We start from the raw sequence: 12,217 nt of genomic DNA, 5'->3' as shown, positions 1-12,217 counted from the left end.
CGAGGTTCGGCTGGAGGCTTTATGTACGTCTTTTTTGCCGTCTGAAAAGACATCGTGCTCTAACAGGAATTAACCTCCTACTCAGCGTGTGAGTGAGCATCAAAGCGCACACGAAATGTGCTCTAATGAAATACACGTGCATTGTCAATACTGCAGAGACATCTCTCGCCTACGTCATAGTCTGTTCTTTTAGAATAAAGTGGTCTGGATCTTCGGGAGGCACGTCATACTGCACTCACTGCTTCTTAGCATTTGGACATTTTCAAAATTAAAAACGATTCCCCAGAAGGGACACGGAATAGGAACAAACGGGCCGAGGCAAATATGATAAATTGCTGGACTTCTTACATTACCTAACAGGTTCTGTAAACAAATGAATAATTTATTCTCGAGTATCAAACAGCCTCTAAATAACAGGACACACTTACTGGACTGAAAAACTACTTCTGACAATTTTTTTTTGCCCACCATTAAAAAGCAGGTGTTACCTTGGTTTCCATGCCCGTTTTCTTCTAATTGCACATTTGCTTTTCTAGGTAAGTTCGATTATTCCTCGTAAAGCCATTCACAATATCGTCTGTGTACTGACGACTCTTAAACACGGCGCCTGTATCTAATGTCTGAGCACACATAAAATTTCAAGTTCTTATAGACATCTGTCTCCATGTCCCAGAGGTCTTCAAATTCAGTTTATAGGAAGGAAAGTTCCAACCTTTACTTCAACTGATGACATATTTTTTCAAAGTTTAACGATCTCTGATAATCTACTGTTAGCTTAGTCTTGAATTTGTACGTAGGATAATGACTAAAACAATATACTTTCACTATCTTAATTGCCACAGTGACATCATTTGGGGTACTGTTCTAACGCGAGATGAATGTATTGTACTAATTGTGCTTCAGTCTATGTTTGGCTTACCTTGCCCTGTAAGTGAATATTACTGCGGATGATGTCGCGTACTTCTTCCTCCGTGTCTTTCTGTCAAGAAATAAATGTTACCTAAAAGAAGACTTATAAGTATCACCTGTTACAAGTCAATAGAAATAATGCAGAGCTCCTTCAAAACAGTATATTTCTGAACAAACCCCTCTTTATAGGATTTAAATGCATGCCACGAATTCGGGGTGGGGATCTCTTTCAGATAATTTCTTGAAGCTGCTGTGACTTGAACCAAGACAACCACCCACCTTAACGCCACAATAAGTGCATCAGCCTCCACGGGACGGAGTTCCCCGCTCAGGGAGTGGAGGCATCTTGCCTTTAGTTCAAATAGAATTAAGGCCCCAGTGTCCCCGCAAGTCTCCACCAAGCAAGTCAAGCCCTTAAAACACCTCCCGTCATCCAGTAACGAGGAGCACACCCTGAGGACCAAATACTAGACAACCACCAACAGAACTGCTCAGACTGTGCGGTCTCCCCCAGCGGGCTCCTCTTAGGGGCTCAGCTCCCACGGTCGGGGTGCTGCGGAATACGCGGGGGACGAAGACTATGTCCTCCAATCTACATAAATACTTATAGTAATTCCGACGTAGCTTTGAAAAACTGCGTCATCATCTGCAAAGCCATGAAGGTAGAAGCCAGAAGCCAGAAAGAAATCGTGAGAACTTAAATCCTGATGCTGGCCAAGAGCGGCCGATTTAAAAGCCAACACTGCACCTAGCCGCAATCAGCACATTACGCTTCTAGTGCTGAAAAAATCACGCTCCATAAATGTGAATAGAGCTCTCATCACAAATTTTATGTACTTCATATGAAATCCATCTTTTCACTACCGGCGGCCTTTTGTATCTGTTCCACATGGTTCCTGAATGTGCCCTGAGGACGATTAACTTAATTTGAAAACAAAAACAGCCTCCAAAATAACCCAGCGTCTTTGCTATGGCGTCCCGGCCCGTGCAGAGAGCCACAGAGAGCGGCATGAAGCAGCGGTCCGTGCAGAGGAAACGCCACGCAGAGCAGCGGGGCCGGGCGGACGCCCAGCTCCCGGCCAGGCCCAACGGGCACTCACCATGCTGAGCCGGTTCCTGGCCAGGGCGATGAGCTCCTGGTCGCCCGGGGCGCAGATGTTCAGGCCGATGGGCAGCAGCCGCTTCAGCGCGGCCACGATGAGGGACGTCTGCATGGAGTAGCGGTCTCCCTTGCGCTTCATCTTCTTCCGCTCCTGGTCAGACCCGGCCGCCTAGGGGGCCGAGACGGGGGTCGGGGTCTGCGATCGCCTCCTCCCAGACCCAGACCCGCGAGCCTTTCCTACTTGGCTGGGGTTTGTCCTCCGCATTCTCTGCGGGGCCCTATTTTTGAAAATCCTCCTGTGAGTACTTTTTCGATTTCCTGCCTAGCGTCACTGCTAACCTGAAGTCTTATTCTCGGATTCCCACGTGGATTTCTATCTAATGCTAGAAGGAAAACGCACATTGTAATTCTAGAGAAGCATATGGATATATGGAAACCCTGTGATAACTTTTGATATTGTATGTTTTTTAACTTTCAATGTTAGAAGGAAAAGTAATTGAGAATAAGTGGTGTATTTCTGTTTCGATAAATGCTTGTTTTGCAGCACGCACACACGCACACACGCACACACAGCATATATAAAACTATTATAAAATACATTTGCCTTTTCTACAATCTGCAGACTTGTCTCCCAGAGCCTTGATCCTTGTCTAGCAGAAATAGAGATAATATACTAATCGGTGTTATGTAAATATTTGAGATCATCTCTGGATGACCTGTTTACAATGGAGCACGACGATGCTACTTGTGATTTTATTGAAGATTATGCTTGAGCCACGGAGCCACTTCAAATGACAGAGTCTAATTTTCACTGGTAGTGAGTATTCTCACTACCTATGTTAGAACATACTTGCATGTTCTAATGTCAAAATTAAAATAATTGTCTCACATCCACTTCTTTGTGCATATTCAGTTTCTTTGTAGCAATAAATCAAACACTGAAGATATTTTCATGATCCTGACCTATTGTAATAGTTTGGGGCTACTGAGAAAAAAGAACAGGATTTAATATACAAATGATCTGTTTTCCCCAAAATACATCACACGATGTTGAAAGAAGTTTTCATATAGCGAAAGTACTGAAACAATTGAGTCACCATATAGTGATGGTAGCTACGTATATTGCGTTCATTATATATTAAAGTGTCCCATTATATGTATAGTATATACTAACAGATTATATCGAACCCATAATATTTAAACCATAGCTATAAAAATCATATTCACTTTCCAAAGAGATGTAATAATTGCATGGGTCCCACTTTTATCTGTATCAATTTGTAAGACATCGTTTTCAGTAAGTTTAGTAGAAAAAGTATGTGAATGATTGTTTGTACTATTAAACTGATTAACCCATAAAATAATGAATCAGTGGTTTTTAAACAAGCTCTTTGCCATAAAAGGAAAGGTAACCTCTAGTGATAAACAGAATCAGCTAAATGAGGAACCACCATCCTAAAAATTAAACAAATTGATACAAATTATTCAAACATGTTTCTGTCTAATACCGGTAATTGAGTTTCAGCAAAACAATATTACCCAACACATTAAAGTCTAAATTCTACTGGGGCTGGAGTTATCTTTGATTTTAACTTATAAAGTTTCTTTGGTTTATGGTTATATAAACAAAAGGAGCTTTCACCTGGTTTGATATTTATAAATGTTTAAGTGATCTTACAGTGAAAATAATTTGTCAACACCAATGGCAACTGTAAACTGCTCAGTTTTGAGAGCACTAGATTCATTCCCACTGATGCTCAAACAACGATCTTGCTTTCTCTGCCACGGAAACTGGTAAACTGGCTGGAGAAGTTAATGAATCTCTGAACACTGATGGCGATGCAGTCCACCGCTAGTATGAAGAAATTAAATCCGCAAGTAATCAAACAGGCTCATGTACATCTGTGTTGACTGGGTTTTGTTTGTTGGGTGCCTGCCTTGTTCTTTTCTGTAGATGCAGAACCAAGCACTGGGCCTTGCCCAGAGGAACCGCTTGATAATTTGCGTGGCACTGCTGAAGCGTTTGAATTTGCATGATATTTCACTTTCAAAACTCCCTAACATTCGAATCGGGTGTGAACGTGCAATAATGCGGTCCATATGTTGGCGTGTTTAAGGAGGGCAGTAGAATAAACTGTCCTTTTCTTAAGCCATCTAATTCAGGAATCGGGGGGAGGGCGGATCGTCTGCTGCTGCGATGCCTCAGGTAGACGCGTGGGGTCTTGCCACAGAGGTCCTTGAGGCTGCATGTCTCTGCTCTCAACTCTATTCATGTCAGCTTCAGTGTGAGACCAGGACCACCTTCTGCTATCCACTCCTGGCGACGGACCTGAACAGAGGCTTTGGGGGCGGAGTTACGGATGCCTGACCTCACCCCGCTTCCGGTCCTTCAGGCCATCTGTGGTCAGCAGAGCACCTCACTGATTCTGATAAAACCACAACGAGATATCAGCTCACGCCTGTCGGAAAGGCTATCGTCAACAGATCAAAACACGAGTGCTGGCGAGGGTGCAGGGAAAAAGGAGCCCTCGCACACTGCTGGCTCCTCAAAACACTGAAAAGGGGTCTGCCTTTTGCCCGAGCAATTGCCCTTGTGGGTATTTGCCCAAAGAAAACCAAAACACTAATCGGTAAAGATCTGTGCCCCCGCCATGTTCACGGCAGCGCTATTTCCCACAGCCGAGATATGCCCATCACCGGACGGCTGGATAAAGAAGTTATATTCACGCATACATGGGAATATTACTCAGCCATAAAAAATGAAAGCCTACCATTTGCAACAACATGGATGGACCTAGAGATTATTATGCTGAGTGAAATAAGTCAGACAGATAAAGGTAACTGCCATGTGATTTCACTTATATACACAGTCCAAGGAAGAAAAAGAACAAACTAAGCGAAAACGGACTCACAGATACAGAGGACAATCTGGTGACTGCCAGAAGGGAGCGTCATTCAGGGGGCTGGGAGAAAGGGGTGCAGGGTTAAAGAAGCACAAATTAGTAGTCGATAGATGGTCACGGGGGTGGGGAGCACGGCACGGGGCGTGCGGTCAGCAGTGAGGTGACGGCTGGGTGGAGAGCCAGAGGGGACATAGAGTAATTAGGGGATCGCTTCACAGACTATATAAATGTCTAACAATATGCTATATACTTGAAACTAATAATAAAATTAAACGTTCATTAAAAAAAAAAAAAGATGCTGCTATGACCTACACAGTGACTCTCAGATCTGTCTAAACGGACATATGTGATGACACATATGGACACCATAATTCCTTTAGCAAAACAATATGACATAGTGTATTTGACTCCTGTTTGAATTAGAAACATTATTTCTAGGAAAAAAAGTTTATTACACTTATATGATATAAAATTTCAAGCACATATGCAGGCAAAAACGAAGCAAAGCATAATCGCCGATTTCAAATTTTTCATCAGTAATGCTGTTATTTGCTATCTATCTTGTCTCACAGAGTTAGTGTTCATGTAGTAAAAAGACCGAGAGGTTTGAGAAAATTTTAGGGCAAAACATTAAAATTGAGAGGCTCCTATTATTACTTTCCTTTTTTCTTCCTGCCAATAGGAGTAAGCGTTACTGTTAGTGGATGCTTACAGATGTCTCGGTCTGGGTTACAGGACCAGTGCTTCGAGCTGCGCTTTGAGCATCACAGGACTAGTACGCTGGAGAGAGGGCCGAGGATTCCGAACAGGACGTGCTCTAAAGCCCTCGACTGTCTTGAGTTGGGTTATGCCCTGGGGTCACTGTGATCCTCACATGAACTCTCTCAATGCCTCTCTCACTGGCCTGCATTGCGGACGTGTGTCCTAGCAGAGAAATCCACTAAGTTTCCAGCTCAGAACATGTGGGAAGCGTGTGCTCACGGGGCGGCATCCCTGGAAGAAGCAAGCTGTCACTATGCATCCTACTGCCATCCCCGGAGAGACGGTCCCCTCTCCCTGAGTGTCTCAGGGCCACGGCCAGCGGAAGCCGGACAAGAGTCCTGGGCAGGCGAAGCTCCAGCCGGCGTCTGCTTCCGGTTCGTGTGTGACAGTGTCACGCACATGGCACTCCAGACTCTAAGACCGGGGTGCCATGGGGGGCTACTCGACTGTCCTGGAGTCGCCAACAATGCCGGCCGGATGGACTGGTCACGCACGGCTCAGTGGAGCCGGTGCCCCTCCCACAGCAGCTCTTGTCCCATGATTTACGGGCAGGTGGGGACGATTTCCTGGGCCAGATGCCGCACTGCTGAGCATTGTGGGCCATGTGGCAGCACATTCTGTCACCCACGTGATACATTCATTTCCTTATTTAGTGGTAATTCGAAGGGAAAAGGCATGGATTTTAAAGAAAGTTCCTCCGTTCCCCAGCATGTGTGACCGAGAAAACAAAGCCTAGGGTCATACTTCCCACCTCCCACGTGAGAACCAGATACACCCATGTGGGTCTCAAACGATGCCACGGATCACTCGGAGGCCGACACGGCTGGCACACGTGACTGCACAAGCATTTACTCTTGGTGAATACAGAGGTCCCCCCCCCCACTTGTGGTTTCACTTCGTGTGGTTTAAGTGACCCACAGTTAACCATGGTCCAAAATAGTAAATGGAAAATTCCATAAATAAATCATTCAAAAGGTATTTGAGAAAGAAGGAAACTAGAGAATAACTTTTATTACAGCATATTGTTATAATTGTTCTATTTTTGTTATTAGTTTTGTTGTTAATCTCTTGCTGTACCTAATTTATAAATTAAACTTTATCACATCTACGTACAGGAGAAAACAGCGTATACACAGGGATCGGCACTGTCCGTGGTTTCGGGCGTCAGTGGGGGTCTTGGAACGACCCCTGCATATCGGGGGCTACAGTACATGACTCTGACTAGCGATGTGTATATTGTGTGATGTGTATTTTGTGGGTCTGTGTGTTTTTGTGTGTGTGAATGTGAGTGTGTGAGTTTGAGTGAGTTTGAATGTGTGAGTGTGTGCATGAGTGTGAGTGTATGTGTTGAGTGTGAGAATGTGTGTATGGGTGTGAGTGCTGAGTGTGAGTGTGTGAGTATGAGTGTGAGTATGAGTGTGTGTTGAGTATGAGTGTGAGTTAGTGTGTATGTATGAGTGTGAGTGTGAGTCTGACAGCGTGTTTTGTGTGTGATCATGTGTGTGAGTGTGCAAGTGAGTGTTTAATGTGATTGTGAGTATGAGTGTGAGTATAGTGTGAATGTGAGTGTGTGAGTGTGTGAGTGTGGTGTGAGTGTTGAGTGTGTGAGGGTAAGTGTGAGTGCTGAGCGTGTCAGTGGGTTTGTGTGAGTGTGTGTGCGTTTGAGTGTTAGTGTGTGTTAGTGTGTGGGTTTGAGTGTGTGTGTTTGAATGTGAGTGTGTGGGTGAGTGTGAGTGTGTGTGAGTGAATGTGTGTGTTGATTAAACATGTACCCTTTATTCTGATGCTTTGACATTCCCGGGTTCTGTTGGTCCCCACTGCCCCTCCCAGGGCTGGTCACTTCCTAGAGACAGGAAACCATTTGCTGCAAGTTCACCGTTCACGCACAGACTAACCGATACGAGTCCCTATTCCCCAGGCGCCTCCTTTACCTGGGCCTCAGGCCACCTGCCCCAGTCGCCCAGCCAGGTAGACAGTGAGGGGCGGTCCCCACGTCCCAGAGCCAGGCCCTAAGCTGCTCGTCCTGTGCCACCTGTTCTCCCACAGAAACCACGAGGAAGGTTCTCACCCACATTTTCTGCTCGCTCGCTCCGCCTCTGCCTGACCTTGGGGCGTCCCCACGCCCCCCACCACACACCACATACCACACACCACACGCCACACACCACATCTTCTGTTTCCAAGGAACTGTAAGAACTTCCTTCGTGACAGTCATTGCTGTGCCCACATATCATACCACATGTGAATAAATGGAACCCCAGGTACCTCAAAACTGTGTGTGTGTGATCAGTAAACAATATTACTACATCAAATTCCAATCATAAACCTTCCAAAAACACTTAAAAAAGTAACCAGTGAAAGTTGTACGGAGACACTTTCGAGAACGTGGAGCAGTACGGAAATACCTTGGACATCTTCGACTTGGTGTCTGTAATGAGGAAAGACATGTTGTTGATTTCGTTCTGGACAACAAAGTTCTGCTCTTCTCTTTTGAAATTCTGGGAAGTTGCAAAGGAAATTTCTGTTAGAGCCATACAGATTAGACGTCCACGTGATTAGAGGTTGCACAGCACCCAAAAGTTTCCACAAAGATAAGTATTAATTTGATGTGTCAAACTCATCAAGAAAGGGAACAAGTGTCTGCTGAATGTCCAGTGAAGGCCCTTGGCTAGGGGCAGCAATTCTGGGAACTGGAAGTAAATACGTACGTTTCAAAGGTAAAAACTCTCAGGATCAGAAAAGTTAAGTAGCAGAGAAACGCGTCTACCAGGGATGGAATGAAAACTAAAACCCGGCTGAGCCGGTGAAAAGCAGACGCCATCTTCTGGGATAAACAAAAATTCTAAGCTTTTGCAATAATTTGGGATAATAAATGCTTACTTACTACCCGTATTCTGCTAGTTACTGAAAATTATAAGATACTATAAAGTTCTTCTAATGATTAAAAACTTCTTCAGATTTACGAATAGATAGTTCTACTTGCAACATGCGAGACAGTAAAAATTTACTAAAGATGCACTTTGTAAATTCTACCGACAGGATTCCCAGCAGGACAATGTTTTATTCTGACACGTGAGCCAAACTGGATTCCGATAGAAACAAAGGCGTGATGATGACAGACCGGATGTAAAGAAGTGAAACAAGTGTGACCAATGACTGAAGAGCAGGGCCATGGGCAGTCCTCAGAGCTGGGGGGGCGCGGGGAAAATGCCCACAGGAGGGAGGGGCGGAGGCCGGGGGCACACGACGTCCGTCTCCACGTCCGTGCGCCCCGGAGACTTAGGGCAAACCCAGACGGCTACAGACCCGTGATTTTTTTTAAGATAATGACAAAACTCGAAAGAAAGTTAGTCCCGCCTCCGACTCCCCAGGGAACCTATGCCCTCTCCTCACCAGCTGAGTGACACCTGGGGGACAGTGCTGAGCAGCACCGCCACAGGTGTTCACTCAGGGTGGGGAGAACTGGCCCATTTCTGAAAGCCCTCAACACAATCCGGACAGTCAGCGCTGTCCGCGCCGGCCCCTTACGTGGGATTTCGACCAGTAGATGAAGACTTCGGCCACCATGCGGAAAAGGTCCTCGGCTTCTGGGTTCGGCTCTTTGAGCCACTTGGCCCTGGATCACAAAATGAATAAAGTGGGTTCTCGGTTACAACTGCAAGTTAATTTTAAAAAATCACCCTCCCAAAGTTAAATCTGAAGCCAAGTAACGAAGGGCCGCGAGCCGCCCACACAGCTCAGGCTTTAGCCTCCGGCTGACACGTCACGGACCATTTAAACACGGTGACTGTCACACTGCTAATTTTCCCATGCGAAGGGCAGACTGCTCCAGAATGCGATTTCTGGTTGCAATGTGAAGATGCTCGGTGAAAATGAACTTAGCTATGGACATCGGTTTCGTTACGATCATGGACAAGCTCAGCGTCACGTTAGGTAGTGAACGAAGTGGTTCAATCAGGCCAGGGGGGCCCGGCAAGGCTAGGATGGAGTAGAGAACACTGCACCTGTTATAGTCCACGAATCTAATCAAGAGAGGGTAGAAGGCGTAGAGGTCTCGGGCCAGCGTGGTGAACTCGTCCAGGATGAGCAGCTCGGCCTCGGACATGTCCCCCCTGGCCTCGGCTTTCAGATGCTCCTCCTCGGACACCACCATCGCTGCCTTTTTCTTGAGTTTCTCCATCAGTGGCAAGAAGTGAGTTTTCAAGAGCTGAGGTTTCACTTTGTTTATAATAGGCTGGGAAAATACTGTTTCAGGACAGACATTAATATTCGGTGCTGCAGAAACGGCCATCGCAACAAGGACAGGCTGAAATCACAGTCGCGGCCGACGTGAGCCCCTTCCTCCAGCACGGGGCTTCCGTGCCTGCTTCCTCGTCCAAACCCTAACTGCACATGCTGTTCAGAGATGATTCCTGAATTGACTTGGATACACTCCCTTGTTTTTAAAAAAGAATCGACAGCTAATGTAGCATAATACAAAAAGGCATTCCTTCACTTGCAAATCGATCCTTTTCACACAAAGTAAACGATTCCCTACATGGTGAGGGCCCCTAGCCCTCTCCTTGGACGAGGTGTGCACTGCTCAAGGGTTACGAGACAAGCAAGATTCCTCGGGTTACTGTCCCCACCCAGCCCGGCCGACAGCTGCGTCACGCGTGACGTGCGCGTTTGCTCAGTAATGGTTGCGGTTGTTTCTTTGGGGTTTTTTTATAAATAATTTCAGAAACGTGCATTGATATGTAGTCCTGAACTCTATTTTTAAAGAACTCTCTATTTCATCCTGTGGTATTGTAAGCATTTTCCGAGTCACAGCACTCCGCCGAAACCTTAATGCCTGACGAGGCCCGCGACTCTGCGTTTGCACACACGCCATCTACTGAACCGCACGCAACTTAATAAGATGTTTAAATTGCTTCCGGTCATTCGACAGAAACAGTGCGGGGTAGATAAATGGAGACGCAGACGTCTGGCTGCAGGTTTTGTTCACCCTGCACATTTCTGCCGAGACACCGCTAACAGCGAGCTCTTTCAAAATCCAGTTTCATCTGTGCGTCTGCCTGCAGAATCATTAGGTCTACGCCTGCAGAATCATTAAGTTTACTGCTGTGTTTACTGATTCGCCTTAGAGAGGCTGTCCAAACAGCAAAACATTGATTTAAAAGTAACAACTAAGCAGAAAGTTACTCGATGTATGATCATATCTACTTTTTAAAAGAACAGCACAACGGAAATAACCGATAATATTTTTTAGTGCAGAAGAAAATATTAATAAAGACTAAGATAAAAGAGTCTAGTCTTCCGTACTTCAAAGCTTTCTGGAAATAAGCCGGTGCAGGCGGCACGAGCCTCTGCGGTCCTCACCTGCCAGCCTCTTCATCCAGGCGCCCTCGTCGATGCCCAGGTTGTTGTATATGATCTTCAGGATGTTGCCCAGCAGGGTGTTCATGTGCTCGGAGCTGAGCGCCGTGCAGCACGTCGCGGCTCGGGCCGGGTTGCTCTCGGGGCCGTGCTCCCACCAGCGCGACAGGTAGCTGCACAGCAGGGGCAGGACGACTTCCATCACGTGTGGCATCTGCGTGTAGCGGACGCCGGACTCGGCCACCTCCACGATCTCGCCCATGAGCTTCTCCAAGGACGGGATGTTCGGGCAGACATCTTCCACGCTGGCCGGCAGGTTGAGAGCTGGGGGGGCACACGCGGAAGTGAACGGCTGGAGGGAAGAGCTGGCCTGACAGCCGGACTCCCGCGTCCGGTGACCGCCACAGGCCACTTCGCTGGGCTCCACGCGCCGCGTGGCCCGGCCGCCGGCACCAGGCCATCTGCCTTTCCCGCAACGACATCTCCCACCCTCCTTCCCCCGAAGTTCCCAGCCGGCTACCGCCAGTCCCTCAAGACCAGCCAATGACTGCTCCTTCTGCCTCTGAGCAAGGAGGGGTATAGGTGTCTCTGTCTACGGCCTCTGGGCCCATGGTCACGGTCACGACCGATCCCCTTTCAGAGGAAGGGGTCCGAGGCCCCTGCTCAAGGCCCCACCCATGCTCCGGAGGCCGAGCCCACGCCACAGCACTGCCCGCTCCTGGCCGAACACCACCACCAGGCAGCCTAGCGTGCTCGGAACCCCCTGGACGGCTAGCAGCCGGGCATCGTTCTGTCCACGGTAAAGAAGGCCTCGCCTCCACCTCATGCCTAATTTACTCTCGCGGTCCTTATCGTAGTGGTACAGTGACAGTCACCCCGCTGACCAAATGCCTTTTCCCGCGCCCCATTCCCAACCCCCCTGCACCCCACCCGCCGTGACTCGCTTCCGAGTTGCGTCCATCCTCCTCCTCCTCACTCTTTTCTCCTCGCTGGACTTTTAAAGATCAGTTTTCCTTAACCTTTCGAGCGGATTTGTCTCAAACCCTCTTCCTTTTTGGCTTATATGTTTGCCTGGGCCATTCTGGCCATTCCTGGGGCTCCTGCTATAAGCCGAGGACTCTCAAAGCCATAGTTCTTATCTTTTGGTGTCTAATGCTGAATGTCTCAAAAGCAAGCAAAACAC

At 47.2% G+C, this 12,217-nt stretch overlaps 1 protein-coding gene across 1 annotated transcript in view; it reads right to left on the bottom strand.

The window, feature by feature from the left end:
- Window positions 1-12,217, bottom strand: part of LOC105304450 (ryanodine receptor 2) — a gene marked incomplete at its 5' end in the record, with an annotated part of 220,090 nt that overhangs the window by 93,950 nt on the left and 113,923 nt on the right. The window contains 6 exons of the mRNA XM_023522367.1: window positions 920-979; window positions 2,010-2,180; window positions 8,082-8,174; window positions 9,205-9,292; window positions 9,681-9,921; window positions 11,038-11,358. Coding sequence (XP_023378135.1) covers window positions 920-979; window positions 2,010-2,180; window positions 8,082-8,174; window positions 9,205-9,292; window positions 9,681-9,921; window positions 11,038-11,358 — 974 coding nt within the window. The remainder of the gene's footprint in view (window positions 1-919; window positions 980-2,009; window positions 2,181-8,081; window positions 8,175-9,204; window positions 9,293-9,680; window positions 9,922-11,037; window positions 11,359-12,217) is intronic.

Source organism: Pteropus vampyrus, unplaced genomic scaffold (assembly GCF_000151845.1).
Source record: "Pteropus vampyrus isolate Shadow unplaced genomic scaffold, Pvam_2.0 Scaffold342, whole genome shotgun sequence".
NCBI lineage: Eukaryota > Metazoa > Chordata > Mammalia > Chiroptera > Pteropodidae > Pteropus > Pteropus vampyrus.
The sequence above is the reverse complement of the archived record's forward strand: the minus strand, read 5'-3'. Positions and strand labels throughout refer to the sequence as shown.